Here is a 20,600-nt window from a genome sequence, read left to right as displayed (position 1 = left end):
AAAGCCCGCGTACGAATAAACAATGAAGGCGAGGTTTCAAATGATATTTTAATTGGCAAGGGGGTGAGACAGGGCTGCGTCTTGGCCCCCCTGCTTTTTATATTATATATTAATGAACTGTCCAATTCTCTATGCAATCTGACTAAGGATGTTCCCATTATTAACAAGAAACTCATCCCGGCGTTACTCTACGCAGATGATGCGGTCCTTATGGGCCGCACCCCGAATGCTCTGCGTATTTTAATTTCGGGATTTGTTAACTATATGGCCGATTTAGGTTTGTGCACTAATTTTAATAAATCTTTTATAATGACCTGCGGTCCCAAGAATTATAAAATTTCAAAGATTACGATAGGTCAAAACACTCTAAAAAGCACTTGCACTTTCCCCTACTTGGGTCTGTTATTTTCTAATAGCGGTTCATGGCAACCCCATGTCGCAATGGGGAGAAATAAACTTTCCAAATCTATTAACTCTGTTACCTCTCTTCACCAACCCCGTCAGGCCGATGTTGTTTCGAGCTTACTACAAGTTTACCGGACTCAATGTCTCCCAACTGGAACGTATGGAGCAGAAGTCTGGGGATTTTCAAATTGCTCAGAATTACAAAGAGAAGAGAATAGATTTTGCCGGAAGATCCTGGGGGGAGTTATTAGTGCACCGACCTTTGTATGCCACAATGAATTAAAATTGCATTACATTGAGGATTTTATAAGAGCCAGACCTGCATTATTTTGGTTAAGGATTTGGCAAAACCCAGCAGCCTCCCTTTCCCGTGAGATCATTATGGACTGCTTGCAAAGTGAGAATTCGAGTCTAATCCCATGGATAAATGCGGTAGAAAGGAGCCTTGTGAGCATCAATTATGGTCACCTATTTTCAAACCCCGACCTGATTGACTGCTCCCATAAAAATTTAGTGAGAAGGGCACTCTACCAACATTTCCATAATGAGAGGGAAAGAGTGGACTCACTGAAACAATCCACAATAAACTACTTAATGATCCGGGAATTACATACTGAATCTCTGATGTTACCCCAGCCCTATTTACGAAAAAAAATGGGCAGGTGGAACAGGATCTTATTATTTAGATTCAGGGACAGGAGCATTGTAAATCTTATCTGGTTCCCACTGGGCTACATTAAAAATCTGTCAAAATTAAACTGCCCTTGTGACCTTGGTGGTACTCAGAGTATGCTCCATTTTATTTTTGGCTGCGGGTTTTACAGGAAATATACAAAGTATTACCTAATCCCTTATTGCAGGAAATACAATCTAACTGATCACAATCATGCTTTTAGACACTTTTTAATGCTTGAATCAGATGAATTAATTTTTAGAGTTACTGGCTTCCTCAATGCAATTGTACGTTCACGCAGGTCTTTAAAAATCGAGTAATTTTATTTTGTATCTTGCACATCAAAACCTAATTTACATACATTTAATGTTTTGCATCTGTTTACATATGCATTTTTGCACTTTGAAGCCTAATTTGCACAAACTTAACGTACTATACTAGTTTACATATGCATTTCGCACTTTAAGGCCTAATATGTATAAACATAATGCAACATGTCTGCCTTGCTCCTATAAAACCAGAGGTTACATCTCAGCATATTTTTATATTTTGTATGTATATGCATAGCTTAGTAAGAAAGTATATTTGTATTTTATTTGTTGTTTTTGTAAGCCATATTTTTGTTACCTATCATAAATAGTGGCCCGAAATCGAAGTATCAAACTGTGTATTTTAACTTGGATCTTGTGCTTTTATGGATGATTTTTTGAAATCCGAATAAAGTCTATTTGAATTGAATTGAATTGACTGAGTGTACCCAGGACTCCTGCCAATCAGGTGCCCAGGGCCTATGTTCCTTCCCTAAAAACCTAAAACCCAAATTGGGAAACCCTGACCATATGTCAGCCCCTGGTAAATGGTAACCAGGTCCTTGTGACCAGGGAAGGCCTCTTAGGGCTGCAGCACACATTGTGCCACCCTTAGAGGCCCTGTACCCTAATACCCACACACTGCCCTTGCAGGCTGAGTGTCTGGGTACAAGACAAAACAAAGAGTCGACTTGGCACACATCCCTGTGTGCCATGCCCACCCCTACACTGCCCTGGCATACAGCGGCCACCCCTCTAGCTGGGTGCCCTATGCCAGTGGTGTGGGCACAGGAGCATGAGCCCTGTGCCCCTTCAGTACCCAGGTCCATTCCATAAGTGCAGTGCTGCCATTTAAGAGTACATGGTGCTGAGAGCTCGTCAAACACGAACTCCACAGCACCATAATGGCAACACTGAAGACTGAGAAGTTTGGTATCAAACTTCTCAGCACATTAACCCGCACTGATGCCAGTGTGGGATTTAATGTACCAAGCACCACAGAGGGCATCTTAGAGATGCCCCCTGAAACCTAACCTACAATCCACGTCTGGTCTGAGAGGCTGCCTAGGCTGCCACACAGCAGACATGTTGCTGGACCCCTGGGTGGGAGAGCCCCTGGAGAGCCCCTGCTCTCCTGGGCCTGCAACAATGCACATCCTGGGCGAGGTGCTAGGTCTCCTCCCCCAGGATGGACAGGAGGATGCTTCAAAGGCATGCCGCCTCTGTGAGCTTCCCCAGGCCACTTGCAACCCCCACTCTGGCGGGAAGCCTGGCCGGAAACCCCAAATAAGGACAGGGGATGTGCCAGCTTGCCAACCCCACCCCTCAGGTGAGGGAAGCGAGGTGAAGCACATCTCCGGGCGCTCGCCATCTTGAAGATGGGAGGCCCTACCCAATCAGGACTAGGCTACTGCCCCCCTCCCACAGGAGAGAGGCAGGATAGGGGTGTACCCACCCCAGGACAGGGACCCATTGGTCCCTGCCCTTTACCTACCTGTAACGCCCCTAAATCTAGTATTTAGAGGCACCCTGAACCTTCTTCCCCAGATTCCAAACTACAAAGAAGAGCAAAAAGAAAGAAGATCTGCCGTGCAGCTGCTAAGAAGAGGAAGACACCAACTGCTTTGGCCCCAGCCCTAGCGGCCTGTCGACCCTCGAACCTGCTCCTGCTACAAACTGGCGCCTCTTGTGGCTAGCAACCTCACAAACCCCGGAGGACCTGGCTACCTTTTGGCTCTAAGCACCTGGGACTCCCATGAGCAGAGGCTCTGCTCAAACTCAGCATCTAATCCCTGGCATCAGCCCGGAACCGCGAACACCTGCACACTCTGCACCCGCCAAGCCTGGCCTGTGCCGGAGTGAACAAAGACCACGAGGATGACCCCCCGGTGACTGTGAGCCCGAGTCTGGCACCCAAGGACTTCCCTCGACGCTCCTGACGACGTCTGCAGCCTCAGAACCAGGTACCCCCCAACCGCGATCAACAGAGGGTAAGATTTCCCGACACCAAAAGGCACCCCTGCACCTGGTGCCCTGTGGCCCCCTGTGCCCAACTCATGGGTACCTACCTATCCTCCAACTACCCAACTTACCTATCGAAGTGGTGGTGGCACCTGAAAAATCTTCGTCCCCGAGCTTGCAGTCTTTTTCCAAACCGGAGCTTTCCCATTGAAATCAATTGAGCGCCCGAAGGCTCAAAAGCACCCTGCACCCAGCCGCCCGAGTGGCCCTGGCAGTGTAACCTCTGCACCTATCTACTTCCCCATTTGCCCTGAGCAAGTGACCAGGAGCCCAGCTCCCACAGCCGCGTGGCCTGCTAGTCAGCAGCCACCAACCAAGGCCCCCCTGCCTCCCATAGGATAACATTGGGCCTAACTCACTCTGCACCCGGCTGCCCCTGCGCCGCTGAGGGTGTAACAACTGTACCTACCTGACCCTGGGAGACCCCGGAGTCTGTGCCCAGAACCTTAACTCTGCGAGTCGATTTCTTCTGAAATTTCTTCTAAGTGTGGAGTCTCCAAAAGCGAAAATACTCACCTGCTATTAGGTGAGATCCCAGTGCTGGATCTTGGTGCCCAGCACTGACCCTGAAAAATATTCACAACCGTACTTGCCAGTAGCCCAATTTTCTTCCATAGGAAATCATTGACTGTTTTTCTGTGAAATTTCTTGTGTCGATTTTTGCAAACTTCAAATATTCTTTAAAAATCGTACAAACTGTGAAAACATAATTACTTACCTGTTTTAGATAGAGGTCCCAGTACTGAGTCTAGGCACCCAGTACTGAATTACAAAAGTAACGAGAACATACTATGCCTGCAACTTGAATTTTCTTCCATAGGGAATCATTGACTGTTTACTATGAAATTTCTCCTGTCAACTTTTAAAATAGCTAAATATTGTCTAAAAAGCATAACAGTAACTAAGTCGACTTTTATCACTTGTTTCTAAGAACTGACCCAGGACTGAATCTAGGATCCAGTCCTGGAATTACAAAAGTAATCTATTACAAATAACTTAAAACTTCCCTTGAACTCAATGCATTATTGTGTTTAATATTGTGTTGCCTATTGCAACAACCTGTAACTTTCTACAAAAGCCAATTGCATATTGCAAAAGTATTTACCTAAAGCATCTCATTCTGAGAAAGTATATTTTGATACCTATTGTTGATTCTAAAATAAAACAAGCATATATTTTTTATATATAAACCATTGGCCTAGAGTTCAGTTATAGTGTGTGAAACCATTTGCTGGCTGAGTGTGTGCAACAAATGCTTTACACTGTCCTCTGATACTGCCTTACTGCTCGACCAAGCTACCACTTTAGAGAGTAAGGTTATATCTAACTTTAGCCTCTGCCAAACCTCTGGGGACTGTGGACTCTGTACACACTGTACCTATTTGGGAACAGTATATATAGAGCCACTTTCTCACACCCACAAATGTTTCTCATCAAAAATATAACCTGAATATAAGACATGATGTCCTCCGCCACTACTGCGCGCTGGGAATGAGGGGAAATTATCCAGGCTGACCCAATGTAAGATGTAATTGTGAGGTAAGTTGCCAGCAAATCTGACAATACAGTGAAAAATCTATGTGATAAATAGTAAAACTGTAAGACTTGAACACAGGTTCTCCCCTTCATGTGCAACAGGTTTGAGTGATAAGCGTACCCTTCATTGTTTATTCTCTACTGCTTATCTTGTCATCACATAAACCACCATTATTAACTTTGTAAGTTGCTCTCTCTGGCCTTGTGTCTTCACCTTCTCTGTAAAAGGAGGTCCTGCGCTCGCCTAACCCCACTGCTTCAGCTTCTAATGGCTGGCCTTCCTGTGACTGCTTCTACATCTCTTTCAGAGGGAGGTCGAGATCCTGATGTTCCTTAGCGCCATCGTCATGATGAAGAACCGGCGCTCCAGTAAGCCCAATGCATGTTCTCCAAGACATCTGTTTATTTAGTGGGAGCACATCTCATTTCCTGCTGTCTGTGGTGTGCTTTACCATCCCAGTACTGGCATGTCCAGTCTTTTTCTGGAAGCTTGCTCCCACATGTCACATGCTGATTTAGCATTTCTCTCCATCTGCTTTCCTTGTCCCCATCACATTTTCTCTCCTCCCCCTCCATCCTTCTCCCTCGTACCCGTTTTCTATGTCACTTCCATTTTTGGCTCTTCTTTGTGGTTTGCCTCTCTTATCTGTGAGCTGTCCACTTCTCAGTCCGTGAGGTCGGATGCAAGTATGGGCATGGATTATCAATGCCATGTCTTCTTTTTCTACCACAGATACCAAGCTTGGACCCCCTGCACCCCCTCATTTAAAACCAGTGCATGTTTGGTGCAAGGCTCAGGGCAGTCAGTGGGAACTGAGCACTGTGTGATCTGTGCACTGTTGTTTACCAAAGGGCCACAGTAGTCAGCAAAAGCTGTTAACAAACGACTTCTAACCTGGCTTGGAGCCCACCAATTACTTACCATTGGTTGGCTTCCATGTCACTCTCCTTTCCTTGCTTTTTACTGATCATGCCTCCTGCCACCTCCTCCTACATTCTTCCTGGGGCTTCTGTCCCTTCTGTGGAGCATGGACTTATCACAGTTTCCTGTTTGTGGCCAGTGTCCATCCTGATGGCCACACGGTGCTCTAGTTAACTTTTAAAAATTATTTTTGCTTTTTGTCATGTACTCTGTCAGTGTCTATATGAGTGCACCCCACTGTACCGCACTCCCAACACCCTCCATCCGCTGTCTGTTGGCGCTACTTCCTCTTGCCTTATCCGCAGGACACGTCTGTTGCTCCCCCACCCACCCTATCACCCTCCTACTGTCCGTTGTTTGTTTTCCTACCAACCGCCCTACCTCCTCGTATTCCTCGTATTGTTTGCCCCCTCACGAACCCGCTACACTGTTTTTACACATATTGAGCTGCAGCAACATAGCTTAAAGAGAAAAAAGGCAGCATGTTGTGGTCATCGCCGGCCATTGTCAAAACCAATAGATCTTGCATAGACAAAACCTGTTGACTTTGCCAATGCTTGCTCTTTTAGATTTCTGTAGCTCAACAACTACAGTCTAGATTTTCCAGAGGTGGTAACAGCCAAGGGAGTCCTTAGTCTGCCCAGGACCAATCTTTACGGGTCGGCCCTGACTGTCACTATAAATATTGATTACCTTCAGAACTGTAATGGCCATGGCGCTCATTCCAACAGAATCTAAAGTCAACATTACTGGCCTCTTGCTGGTGGTGTGAATACCAACAGCCTCCTAGGTCTTCTGGGGCCGGATGAAGGGGAATACAGTCACCTTATGGGCATGGGACAGTTAGACCTTTACACTCCTCAAATCAATGACAGTTGATGCTGCAGCACCTGACCCGGATGGTGCTCTTCTGTAGGTTTTTATTTCTTGCTGGGCTGTGGCAGTCTCCTGGCTGTTGGGCAATGTCTGTCCAGGTGTCCTCAAGTGCGTTTTGCAACCAGGAGGACTTTGTGCAGATCTCCCTGTGGATCAGTCCAGCTCCTGCTAGAAGGGCAGGGCGCTCTCTGCGCAGGCAGGCATGCTGTCCTCTCCTCAGGTCACAGCAAGGCTGCTTCGAAGACTTAACCCCAGATTCCTGGAAGAGTGGCCGCTTTGGAGAGTGTCTAGTGCTAGACCTGTTCTCTTTTCCTCCACGGTGTGCAGGCCTTCTCGGTATCCTGATGTCATGTCTGTCTAGTGCCCCTATGGTGGAATGCCTCAGATCTTCAGCATTTGCAATTTCCTTGACTCATGCAGTCCTGTAGAAGCATCATGCCTATCTTCCAGGCCAGATATCACAGACTAATGAACCCAGATTCCACAGGAAGCCTACTTCATGTTGTAGATTTTATGTGTATTGGCTTCAGACTGAGCTCTGCAGCTTTTCTTGTTGCTGTGGGACACCGACTCGACAATGAGCAAATTGCTTGCTGGATAGGTGAAACCGATTCTGGACAGATTGAGTGAGCTGGATATCTGCCCACCCACCAGGACCTCTGGTTTCGAGAGTGGGGGCAAGAAGCACGTATATGCAGATGGGTGTGTCCAAGAGAGACTCTGTCAGCTCACAGAAAGGATAGCACCGTTCTGTGCAACATGCATATTGGGGCCCAATGGACCACACAATTCATCAGGTCTACCTGTAATTCATACCTCTCTCATGCATGTAACGCAGATCTGTCATATGTGTCTTGTACATAAAGAACTGAAGAGACCTTACTGGAGAGAGCCAGGAGATATTCATACCACTGGGGTACAGGTAGAAAGCCGGTGCCCCTGCGTTATAACACGTGGCCACCATCACGCCAAAGCCTCGGTTGAGCAGGTTGCAGCTATCCTCACTCAGGGGTTAAACGTTTAGCTGTCCCCATGGCAGCAGAGCATAGATCAGATGGCGGGCAAAACCAAAAACATCATAAAGCACATTCAATGAACTTAAATGATTGTGAAGATCACTAGTACAAAATTTAAAGTAACAACTTGAAAGCAATTCAACAAAGTGCAAGATTACACCTAGATCTGCCAGCACACAATAGCAGGAATTAAAAATATTAAGATACTAAGCAAATCATTACAAATTTGCAAATCCTCTAAAGTTTATAATCTACGGAAATCAAGAGGTGCATAAGATGTTTGTTTCGGTATCACCAAACCGGTGCCTAGCTGCCATGCCCTCGTTGCGTCAGCAGCTACGAGATACTTTCAGTTGATGTGACTGCAGTGCAGAGGCATCTGGTGTGGACATGCCTAACACAGGTCTGTGCTGGATGAATGCATAGCTCAGGAGCCACCGGGCAGCGAACCTTGAGAGAGGGTGAAGAGCAGCGTGCATGACCATCACATGGAGCCGACAGCCGGAGGAGTGCTCCCCCTAATCAGAATGTGGCCAGGACAAATGAACTCCATGTGCAGACTGTAATCCTGGCCTTGCTCACTTTATGGGATCCTCGTGATAAGACTACGATAAACAAGTTTGAGGAAACACTGAGGTTCTGCATGCACTCTGTGTGGTGCTAATATCAGCATAATCCGAGTGCTACTGACGGATAGAGAAAATCTAGAATGTGTGGTAACCGAATATGGCATAGTTGTGGCAGAGTGACGTGGAAAATATCTACATGCACCAAGGATTACTGAGCTGGCAAATCTGAAGAAGCACTAGGGATTAATGAGTGATGGTACAATCCTGGCATCCAAGCAAAATTTCTGAGTGTTGGTGCAAATATCAGCAGACGCGGATTGTTACTCGGGCACATTGAACATCTGATTATCTGTAGAGGATGGTGAGTGATCTGAACAAGCACTGCGTTACTGAGTGATGGGGCAAGTTTGAACATGCAGTATGGATTATTACGCGATAGTGCAAATGTGGTCATACTGACAAGATTTGTACGTAATGGTGCAAATTTGGGTTGTCTTTTAAGATTTCTGAATTTGTATTCAAGATTGAGTGAGGTGCACTGAGGATTCCTGAGTGATTCAGCAAAACTGTACACACGAGTGACGGTACAAATATGAACATGTATAACGGTGGCAATTCATTAATGCACTCCCCCATTCACCCAGCCATTCATCTATGCACTTACATATACAGCCATTCATTGGTGCATTCAGATGCATCCATCCATGCCCTCACTCACTAATCATCCATTAATTCAGACACTCATCTGTCAACAATCCACACACTCCCTCATTTCCAACTGTTGACTAATTCTTGCATTCACCTCCTCACACATCCGTACAACAGACTTGTCAATCAAAGAAGACGGTCTTTCACTTATTAAACAGACAGCTCTGTCGGTTTTACCAGTGACCTTTTATTCTGCATGTGGAATCCAATCCAAATCATTCACCGTTTTCATTCGATTTGGTAAAACTAATATAAAAATCTCAAAACACTGCTGTAAAATTGGGGGGAAATGAAATGTGGAAAGGCGGCATGAATTAATCGACAAGAAATGTCCTATAGGAAGAAGGTTCTGGTGTGGTCTTTTAAATCCCTTTTTAACAAAACGTAGCTGCTGCCATTGTCCATGATTTCCTGAGTCTCTCTTTGTGTCCTCTGTCCACCTTCTCCAGTCAGGTCTGAGGGCCAGTTTGTCGTGCAGCTCTACCGGTCTACCTTAAGATTGTTTCTTTCTCTGCCTCACATAATGATCACAGCTCACCTTTTTGTAGTTTGAGATGCCACCTTTTCCCTCCCTCCTGTTATGATGTTATATCATGCTAAGTCTCTGTCCTTTCACCGTTCAGTTGTACCAGAATGTTCTGTTGTTGTTTTTCATCTCTGTTTTTATCCTCCTGGCGTCTTTTCTCTTTCTCTCTTGTTTTGTGTTCCCGTGGCCTCATACCTTGGATGCTTGTAGTGGCACCTATTACACCCATGGATTCACATTCTGGTGTTGACTGCCTTTTCTTTCTCACCCACTTATAACGTTTTTATGGCCTGTCAGTACTGTCTTCTCATGTGTGCTCATGTCTTCCTCTGTGGTGTTTGCTGTGCTCTTCTCCAATGTCTCGATTGTGTGCTCATGGTCCTGTCATTGTTATTCTTCCTCTCTTCACCTCTCCTCCTTGAGGCCTTATAGTCTCACCCCGAGATGAAAGGTCCTGCCTCTTTTTCCATGTTGTCCTTGTGGCATGGTCTCACTATGACAATTGTGGTTTTCATTCTTGTTTTTCTTGTGGTAGAGTTTTCATATTTTCATTTTATGATGTCTGTTGTCCTTCCTCCTTTGTCCCCTTCCGGTTTTGTCCTTTTATACTTGCCATGGGATTTGTTGTATTCCCTCTTTCTCCGTTATCTCACTGTGTCAAGTGTCATCTATCATCATTCTTCCAGTTCTGCTGTTGCTATCCTTCCTCACTCTCCCCTTTCTGTTGTATTGTTATGATCGCGCACACTCTGATGTTCGTGGCCTCATCTTTCTTTTTCTCATTTTCCTTGTGTTTTCATTTTCTCACCCTGTTTGTGTGTCATCCTTCCTCTTGTCTCCCTTTTGGTCTACTCTTGTGGTCATACCTCAATATTTTTTGTCTTTTACAGTCACCATTGAGCAACACATGGGAAACATCTTCATGTTCAGTAAAGTGGCCAATGCAATTCTTTTCTTCCGCCTGGACATCCGAATGGGACTGCTCTATCTCACCCTGTGCCTAGGTAAGGCCTCCTCCACTCTAGATTCCTCTTTCACAACTTTAGCCCACTCTGCCTTGTTGAATGGTTTACTTGTATCTCGCCATGCCTGAAAAGGTTTCGCCCTTTCTGTTTCACTCTGTGCCCAGGTAAAGAACCCCCATTTTGCACCTTCAAGTGTAGGCAAGGCTTCCTCCTTTTATGCCACTTTGTACCTAGGTAATCGTCTTTTATTTCACCTCTGTTTTACTGTCTTCTGGAAGGATCGCTCTGTCTCATGCGTAGGCAGGGTAAGAATCATCCTCTCTCACCCCGTATCTAGGTAAGACTGTCTATCCCTCATGCTTAGCTTTGGTTAAAAAGTTAGTGTTCCATAGATTTCGACCTCGTGATTGGCAGCATGTGGACAGCATATGTGGATTTAACACTTAAGAGCGCGCATCCATATCACTGATTGGAAAACCAAAACAACCAGGGCGCCCTACTTTGTGGACACCTTGTGGATGGATGAGATAGCTATTTTTTCGAATATCTAAGTCCACATTCGCCAGCTGATTAGCAGTTACTTGCAGTGGATTATATGAAACACTATCTCCATTTATAGTAGTGGAAAATATTTTTTCCCTAACACATTTCAGAACTGATCTTAGGATCGTGGTCACTTGTGTGTTATCGTCACCTTGGCTACCACCCCCTTTTTCTCCCCCTTTATTTGGAATATGCATTTATGAGCGCCTGAGGAAGGTGCATTGCTGCACCTTTGTCTGGTACTGAAATGCGCGTAAAAAATATATTGGGGCTCTGAAGATAATACAGAATTGGAATACATACAACAACAAGCATTTGCAATGCAAATAGGTCTTGCATTTGTGAGTTAGAGCTATTGACATTGTAAATGGAATTTCTTTTTACCTACGCGTTTTATTTTTGGAGTGAATGTATGTAGTGTGCAAAATCCCTTGGAAAGGTCCTGCACTACGTAATAAATATATTGAAAAAGATGCAAAGTGTGGATTGTGTCAACAATTGCTTGGCACGTACCTCATGGGTGAAGTGTTGCCACAGATGCACACCGTGGTGCTTTACTAATGCGAAACTCATTAATAAAAGTAGTGCTTACAGACTAACCAACACAATTGGGATCGGAGCATGTGAATCTGAATCCTTCCTTCTCTTTCATTTTCTAGACTATTTGACTCACTCTCCTGCGTCTTGGTTTTACCCCAAACACTGGGAGGCAATGAGGTTTGCCAAGAGGGCGGGGGGGCTTCAGGGGTACATGAAAATGTATTAATTGCCTAGTTGTCAAAGGTCGCCCGGTACTATAAGTTAAAAATTTGCAGATTTCATTAAGATATTAAGAGTACTTTACTCGCATCTATGAGAAAATCGACATTGACCAAACAAATTACAAACAAATCCTGTGCACACGTAAAAGTCAGGTAATGTAAATACAGAGAGAACAACACAATTCAACCAGATATGAAGGAAATGTTGTTTTAATTCAAGATGAGTTCAAAATGCGCCAGCCGACACGTGTTTCCTCAACAGTAAAACAACTGTGACTCTTCAGGGCTGGGAAACAATATAATAAGTATCAAAATTAAGGCAAGGAAAAGGGGGTGGAAACACATAATGGAAAAAGGTGACAAAAACATTGATGTAAATGTATAACCGAGAAAAGCTGCTCACATATGTAACTAAATAATGAAGGTGGAGCCAAAGGGTACCAAAAGGCAAAAGTAAAATGAAAATGGAAGTTAGAAAAAAAGGGGGGGGGATGGGTTAAAGGTTCACAGACAAAGAGAGAGAGAAAGGCAAAAAGCTAGTGATTGCTAAGCAATATGCAAAAGGCGAAAGCTGTTTAAAGTGAAAAAAACGGTCTAAACAAGAAGAGTCAAAGCAGCCCACACAAAGGCAATAAAAAGGACAATGAGCGTATAAAACATTGGTATGATGCATAGGTTCACAATGGAAACAGTAAAAAGGACGCAAATAATGAATAAGCAACAAAATAATGTGAGAGAAATTACAACATTCGTGTCAAAGGAAACACATTAACATAATGTGAAAAAGGCGCAAGCGTGATCAGCAATGACTGGGTTTTGGGTCTGCCCCTGACCTGGTCGCACCGTTAAGCTTTGGTTCTTTTCTCTTCACTCTATCTGTCCGTTTACCTGCCTGGGCGCCATTCATCCTGTTTCAAAACCCTTTTTTGCGAAAATTGACCAAACAATGCCAGAATGCGTGTCAGTTTTCATAGTGTTTTACACAGTACTGGCTGCTTAGTTTCTTTGCATTAATTTTTGTATTTACTCTTTTACACAGCATACCTAACCCCAAAGCCCCGAGTTGTTAAATGACCCATAGAAGGGAGTGTTTTACAGTTGAACAAATGTGTCCAAATCTAATTTTGGTAGTGCCATTGGTATCAGCCAATGAGGTACTCGATGAGCAGGTATTTAACTACACGTTCAAAACGTACGGTATTGTGGCTGTTGTTTGTACACAACCACCTCTCTGAATGTGTTTATTAACACAGAGGTTCATCTACCAGACAGTGCTCACAGAGGGGCGACTAAAGCACAGAACAAAATGTATTCATTTATCCTGAGTGTGAAGGCACCTGGAAGAGTTAGGTGCCCGCCCGGAGAGACTAGGGTTCCCAGTGCTTCTACAGACTCTGCCGTGCTCCTCTGCACCAGCAGGGCACAGCTCAGAATCTGCCGCTTCTGCTAAGAATAGGTGAGTGGGATGAGGTTGGGGCATGCGGGAGTTGCCGGCAGATTTCCAGGTTATTGAAAGTGATGATTCTGACGTGAGGCAATGGAGACTGACTTTGTCTGTTTGTCTGCACCAGTCTATTTCTCTACCATCTACCGGACTCACTGTCATGTATCCATTCATCTCTCTTTGTTAGAGGTGCGCGAGCCAATATATTAACAGGTAGAGCCAGCCGGAGACGAGCCAAGCGCATACGAGCCAGTGGGCGAGACGTGAAAATGATCGGCATGTTAATCATACAGTAAACCTGATGTGAATGTGCGATAATGTCTCTTCAGAATTCAAAAAAGTGCATTTCTTTAGCGCGTCACCTCTGCACACAAGATTATAGCACTGAATTGAGAGGAAGTTATTAAAAGTGCTCGTTTTAAGCATGAGTTAAAACACTGCCGCTCCTCCCGCCCAACGACAATGCCATTTGTGAACTAAGAGGCGTCAGTTGCCATGCGTACCCCGAATGTTGCCTAGAGTCTTATTATATTTAGAGTAACATTAAAATCTAGTTCATTAAACACAAGAAGTTTTTGTACAGCACGCATCTTGAAATCGCATATTTCAAGATGACAATAATAAAGATGAAAACGGAAGTGCTAGCAGGCAAGAAAACGCGAACGGGAGTGGGAGTGGGAGGGGGAGGGTGAGAAGTCACGGACTGAGGGAGGTGGCGGTGGGGTGGGGAGACAGGGAAGAAAATAGTGTTAGGAGTAAAGAGGCCAATAGCCGTGGAAGGATACAAATGATGAATGAGGAGGGACTAACGAGCCTCAAACCAATTGGAAGGCAGCATTTAAGACAAAAGCCAATGGGCAGAGAGTGGGCGGGGCTTCCACACAGCTTCCACACTACAGTATATACTGCATGCCTCACAAAGCGATGGCAGCGCATTCGCGCTGCAATGCTAGTCGAGACCTAAAAAGCAACATCTCATATATTTGGGCTTTGAAGAAAATTAATGTTTACATAATGTTATGACCGGAGTAAAAAATATTAAAGTATTTACTACATACTAAAGATATAACATAGTAGTGTGTATCTAAGTAGAAGACATATTTACATATGGGTTATTCCTTGAAAATATTATTATGTACATGTTCATACATATCATGCCTAGATCTCTCGCTGCGTCCCCCATTGTTTTTAATGTGGAGCGATGTTGGTTATAATTGGTGTCTGTTTGTAGAATGTGTGGTTAGAAGAGTGAATGTAGTATTACTTCGCAATTTTAGTGGAACATCTTTGGGTAATTTTGGAGAAGGGTATGAGTAGTAGTGATGATGAAGTGACACTCTTTAAAAAGGTTTTCTGTACAATCGTGTGTGTGTGTGTAAATATATATGTGTGTCTATATATTTATATATATATATATGTGTGTGTGTGTATATGTGTGTGCGTGTATTTTTGTTTTATTTATAAAGTTTTATATAGCGCACTTCACCCTAGAAGGGTATCAGAGCGCTTTACAGAGGAGTTCAATAAGTAGAAAATAGATAACCAAGAAACATAAACGCTGACACTCTCCGTTTCAAATCAGGAGTGGGACTGTGAGTTCTAAACCAGTACTCAGACGGCGTGCAAGCCCTGGTTGGAGAACAGCGTCAGATCAGTATCCAGAGAATGAGTTTGTGGGCTCAGGGTAGAGATTTGTTCATTAAAAGCAGTTTGACTTCTTTTTTTAATGAAGTGGTTGAAGGGATCAGTTTGATTGCAGGGGGCAGGGAGTTCCGGATTGGCCCCTAGAATCCGGAGAAGGCTCGGTTGTAGGTTTTCTTTTTTCTTAATTTTTGAGGTTTCAACAGTAAGGTGCTGGTGCTTCTAGATGATCTGCCACCGCCGGACAGTTCCAGTTTGTCAGCTAGGTACTTCGGTGTGTTGAAGTGTAGGGCTTTGTGGGTCATGCAAGCAATTGTCATCTGAATCCTTGCCTCATAAGTGTGTGTGTGTGTGTGTGTGTGAGATATAATATACGCATACCACCGAGGCCCTGACCCAAGTCGTCCTCGCCCTGGTAATTTCGCGTATTGATTACCTAATTCCCTGCATGCTGGCATTCCAGCGTACCAATTACATCGGTTACAATTGGTGCAGAACCAAGCGGCCAGGCAAATCCATGGTCAGCCTAAGCACCATCACGTGAGACCACTGTTGAAGAGCCTCCATTGGCTCCCTGTGACCCAACGCTGCCTCTTTAAGTTAGGCTTCACCATCTATAAAGCCCTCTCAGGATGTGGCCCGGCTTTTATCTCTTCAAAGATAGATACAGCGGTATACTCCCTCCCGTTACTTACGTTCTTCGAACAAGAACCTGTTGACCTCCCTACTCCTTTAAACGTAAGAAACATGGGGGCCTCAGATTCTCGATCCTGGCACCTCAATTTTGGAACCTTCTTCCTTCTGAACTGCGTCTGGCCACCTCTTACACCCTGTTCAGGAGACTACTCAAAACGTGCCTATTCTCCCAGGCATATAATTGAGCCCGCTGTCTTGTGTATGTAACCGCCCCTGCTTAGCGCCAAGAAACCGCTCTGTGTACGTGCGCTTAACAAATTATTTTTAACATATATATATATCCGATCCAACTTCTGCAGTACCAGCCGGTACCACCAAAGACACTGACACGTTTTGCTGGTGCAAATGGTGCTCAATTTATTCATACAAACATTATTCGGTTAGTCCAGACGTGTTTCGACCGGCCAGGTGGTCTTGATCACATGACTACACTTTACCAAACATGAGAATTTAAAGGTGCAGGCTCCCAAATTGCGTAACAAAATTCCTATAGACATAGAAGACATACTCGTTCAAGCTATCCATTCAAAAACTGTTAAACTTTATACAATCTGAATGTGATCTGAAATACATACAGATTATCTAGGTACATACAAAAAGGGAAGTTCATTTTGGTAGTTTAAGCATTAGGCAACTTGTTATCTGTTATACAAATACTAAAATCATAATTATTGCGCATATAATGCTTATAGATGCCCTTGAACAATTGATATACCATGCCTACACTATAAACATTCACGTGCATATTATGTCACTAATTGCCCCTCTTTTGGGAACATTCCCTTTTGGGTTGGTGCAAATGATGCATATATCGTGCAAACAACGCAAGAAACTGATACCTGTGCAAATACAGCAAAGTGTGCAAATCACGCATTACAATGTGCAAATATGCAAATAGGCTGATTATTGCGCTTAAAACATCATAAAAATCTTAATTTTAAAAGAACCTAAATAACATGAATAAACAGTGCAACGCTGTGTCTCTATTAGGAATTACGCTGGATAAAATATATTAAGACATAAAATGATCGAAGATATATTTGATTCTCAACTGCAGAATCCAACTATGGACAGCTAGAGAACGGCTGGTCTAAAATGTATTGTTGCCTCTTCGTGGGTATATATGTGGTAAACTGTACATTGGAGACCCGTAATACAAATTTATATTAAAGAGTCTCAATAAAAAAAAATGCAGTTGCCAGATATTATCATAACATGCAAGCAAATATAAATAAAATGTAAAGACATTTTAAAATTGATTAAACCATGTTGATAAGCCGACAACTACTAATGTAACTCTGACCTGTATTACATAACTTGTATGTATTCAATATAAGCATGGTCATAAGAAATGGTGTAAGTCCTCTCCATTGTTCAAACCTCCTGGGGTGCGTGTATCTAGCTCAACTATGTATTTTGATTCCAACTGTCTCAGAAGTTTTTCCCGGTTACCCCCTCTTTTTATTTTGGGTACTGAGTCAATGATAAAATATTTCAAGCAATTAAGATTATTGTTATGAAAGGCTTTAAAATGTCTTGCCACCGGGTAAGTTGGATCAGAGTTTACTATTGCTCTTAAATGTTGTAAAATACGAGTAAACGCTTGCAGCTTGGTGCTCCCTACATACTTTAAATTGCATGTACATTGTAGTACGTATACCACATGGTCAGTTCTACAGGTATAGTGTCCTTTCAGAGATCTAGGAACATCACTGAAAGGTGTGGTATATTGATTAGTATTAGCTCCAAACTTGCACGCTCTACATGAAGAGCATTTAAAGAAACCTTTTGAAGGGTTAAGCCAATTGCCACTAGGTGATATTTCAGGACTGCTTGTAACCAATTCATCCCTCATTGAGAATGCTCTTCTGTACGTAATGGTAGGGTTGGTAGGCAGCACTGCTTTGAGAGTGGGATCAGTTAGTATAATAGGCCACTCCTTACGGATAATATTTTTGATCTTTTTGGCCTGTCTGCTATAGGTTGTGATCAATCTTATTTCATTCTCTGTTTTGTCATTTCCTTGAATGATGTTAGGAACTAGGGTTTCTTGATTGTTCTTATTGGGTACAAGTAAATCATTTCTGTCTTTAAGGTTAGCCTTTCTCATTGCTGTATTTAATTTCCTTTCCTCGTATCCTCGCGCCAATAATCTAGTCTTAGCTTCTATCTGGTATTTATCACGTGCAGCTTTAGTGCTGCAGGCTCTATGGATACGAAGGAACTCCCCATATGGTATACTGTTAATAGTGTGTTGCGGGTGGAAACTCTCTGCATGCAACACCGTATTACCAGAGGTGCTTTTACGAAACAAACATGTCTCCAAAATCCCTTGTTCCAATTTCACAGTTATATCCAAGAAGTTTACACTAGTAGCACTGACTTCTGCGGTGAACTCTAAATTAAGATCATTTTCGTTAATGCTATTAACAAAACTTAACGCCTCTTTTTCAGTGCCTCTCCAAATTACAAAAACATCGTCAGTGTAACGCCACCATGATATAATATTGGTTGACCATTGTTCAGCATGGCGGGCCATGAGGACATGCTTCTCCCACCAACCAACATGCAAACATGCATAGCTGGGCGAAAAGCTTGCCCCCATGGCCACACCCCTTAGCTGCTGAAAACCTCATTGTTGAATTGAAACATGTTATTGCATAAACATTTACGGATCATGTTCAAAAGCATAACATTATGATTGTATAATTCAATGTTTCTTTCACCCAGGAAATACTCTACAGCTCTAAGCCCATCCACATGGGCTATGCTGGTATAAAGCGCTGTGATATCCATAGTCAATAGAATAACATCGGTAGGCAGAACAAGATGGTTAAGTTTATATAGGAAATCGGTGGTGTCTCTTATATAGCTTGGTAATTCAACCACTAAGCCTTGAAGAAAAAAATCAATATACTTGGAAGTGTTTTCAAACATACTGTTGATTGCTGACACTATAGGTTGACCTGGTATAGGCACAGTTCCCTTATGTACTTTGGGGATAAAATATATACTTGGTAGTACAAAAATTTCAATTCATCGTCGGTCAAAAGTCCCTCTTTGCACCAGGCATGTAACTCATCTTTGTACTGCTTGTGTACTGTAGAGATGAGGGCTCTAGGGATCCTACGATAACAATCAGTGTTATTTAAATGTCGATAAACTTCCTCCTTGTATTCTGTTTTACCCCACAAAACAACATTTCCACCTTTGTCCGATTTGTTTATAATGATGATGTTGTTCTTTTTTAACTTGGACATTAATTCAAAATATTCACTGGATTTTTGTACATGCACCTTAGTCCTTGTTTGGGTTTGACGTTGTAGCTTTTTCAATTCGTCAGTAATGCGTAATATATATATATATATATATATATATACACACACATATATGCATAGACGTCCCTTTACACAGTGGTCGGAGCTCCTCACACCGCATCCACTGCATCACCAAGGAGGTAATCTATTATTTATTCATACATTATTGTAAGAAAGTGGCTCTGTATATACTGCACCAAAGTAAGGTTCAGTGTGCACAGAGTCCACAGAGGTTTGCAGAGGTTAAAGTTAGATATAACTTTACTCTCTAAAGTGGTAGCTTGGTCGAGCAGTAAGGCAGTATCAGAGGACAGTGTAAAGCATTTGTTGTACACACTCAGTGTTAGACCTGGCACCATTGGCGTGGGTCTCCCTTCCATTTTTTGCTTTTGTCTCCTCTGTGTTTGCTGGTGTTAGATGCTCTGGGCGCTGTGCCACTGCCATTCAGTGCCAAAGCGCGAATGCTCCCTATTGTAAATTGACTGTATGAATTGGTATAATCCTAATTGACACAAGGAACATGATAGGAAAGTCGAATTTAGTATGGCTGAGCTCCAAATATTGAAGTGCCTCTTTTAGTGACGATTATTTCTATATTCTGTGTTTAAAACTACCACTTTTGGGAAGTAGGTATTTTCGTGCCTAAGCCTTCCCATGTGCTCTGCTGCTATGTGTATCGGCCGTCTGGTTTTGGAGGGACAGGGCAGGCTGAGCCCGACCTGGATTAAATAGAGAGATCTGCAGTTGGAGTATGGGGAGGGCTGACCCTTTGATCTGAGCAGGGCTGTGCCTGGCAAGGTGCATGATGGCTCCACCTCCCACTGTGCGTCTGATGGCAGACCCCCTCTCCCTGAAAGGCAGGATGTAGCCTTGTAAATAAAGTGCTCAAGGACGACACCAAACTGGTTCTGGCTGGGTTCAGTGATTCGTGACTTTTTGAGAACAAAGACTTTTTGGGTATAAAGATCTGTGATAAAACCCCTACAGAGTGCGTTACTTCTGGATGTCAAGATGAACCTCTGTCCATGTAATGAGAGGGAAAGGACTTTGAAGCGTTCATCCATCTTGCTGAAGCAACTACCCAAGGGCCTGATTTGAGCTTGCCTCCTGCTGAAGTCTCAGGGACATTAGACTTCAGCCATCTATATTCCTATTTGAGAGGGATTCTACTCGCAGGTGAGGCCTCTGTTGAGAATTCCAGAGCCTCTGGTTCTACTGTGGGGAACGCGGGCTGAAAGTCATCGCATCGCTATTGTGGGCCGCCGCAGCTGGGAAGCTGTTGCTGCTGAGAGCCCGCATTTGCCTGTGTTACCAAAGTCATCGTGATCACTATTGTGGGCCTCCACAGCTGAGGAGCTGTTGCCGTTGAGAGTTCGCATTTGCCTGTGTTGCCAAAGTCATCGTGATCCCTATTGTGGGCCGTCGCAGCTGAGGAGCTGTTGCCGCTGAGAGCCTGCCTTGGCCGTCCTACGTGAATCATCGCTATTGTGGGCCGCTGCAGCCCAGGAGCTGTGCTGCTGAGTGCCTGCATTTGCCGTCCTACGAGAATCATCGCTATCGCTATTGTGGGCCGCTGCAGCCGTGGAGCTGTGCCGCTGAGTGCCCGCCTTTGCCATCCTACGAGAATCATCGCTATCGTGGGCCGCTGCAGCTCAGCAGCTGTGCCGCTGAG

General features: G+C 43.9%; 1 protein-coding gene across 1 annotated transcript in view; it reads left to right on the top strand.

Moving 5' to 3' along the window:
- TMX2 (thioredoxin related transmembrane protein 2) overlaps window positions 1-20,600 on the top strand; it is a 101,631-nt gene that overhangs the window by 27,482 nt on the left and 53,549 nt on the right. The window contains exons 2-3 of the mRNA XM_085651392.1: window positions 5,253-5,313; window positions 10,452-10,565. Of these exons, the coding sequence (XP_085507518.1) occupies window positions 5,253-5,313; window positions 10,452-10,565 (175 nt within the window). The remainder of the gene's footprint in view (window positions 1-5,252; window positions 5,314-10,451; window positions 10,566-20,600) is intronic.

Source organism: Triturus cristatus, chromosome 4_1 (assembly GCF_964204655.1).
Source record: "Triturus cristatus chromosome 4_1, aTriCri1.1, whole genome shotgun sequence".
Taxonomy (NCBI): Eukaryota; Metazoa; Chordata; class Amphibia; order Caudata; family Salamandridae; genus Triturus; species Triturus cristatus.
This window is presented reverse-complemented; position numbering and strand designations above follow the sequence as displayed.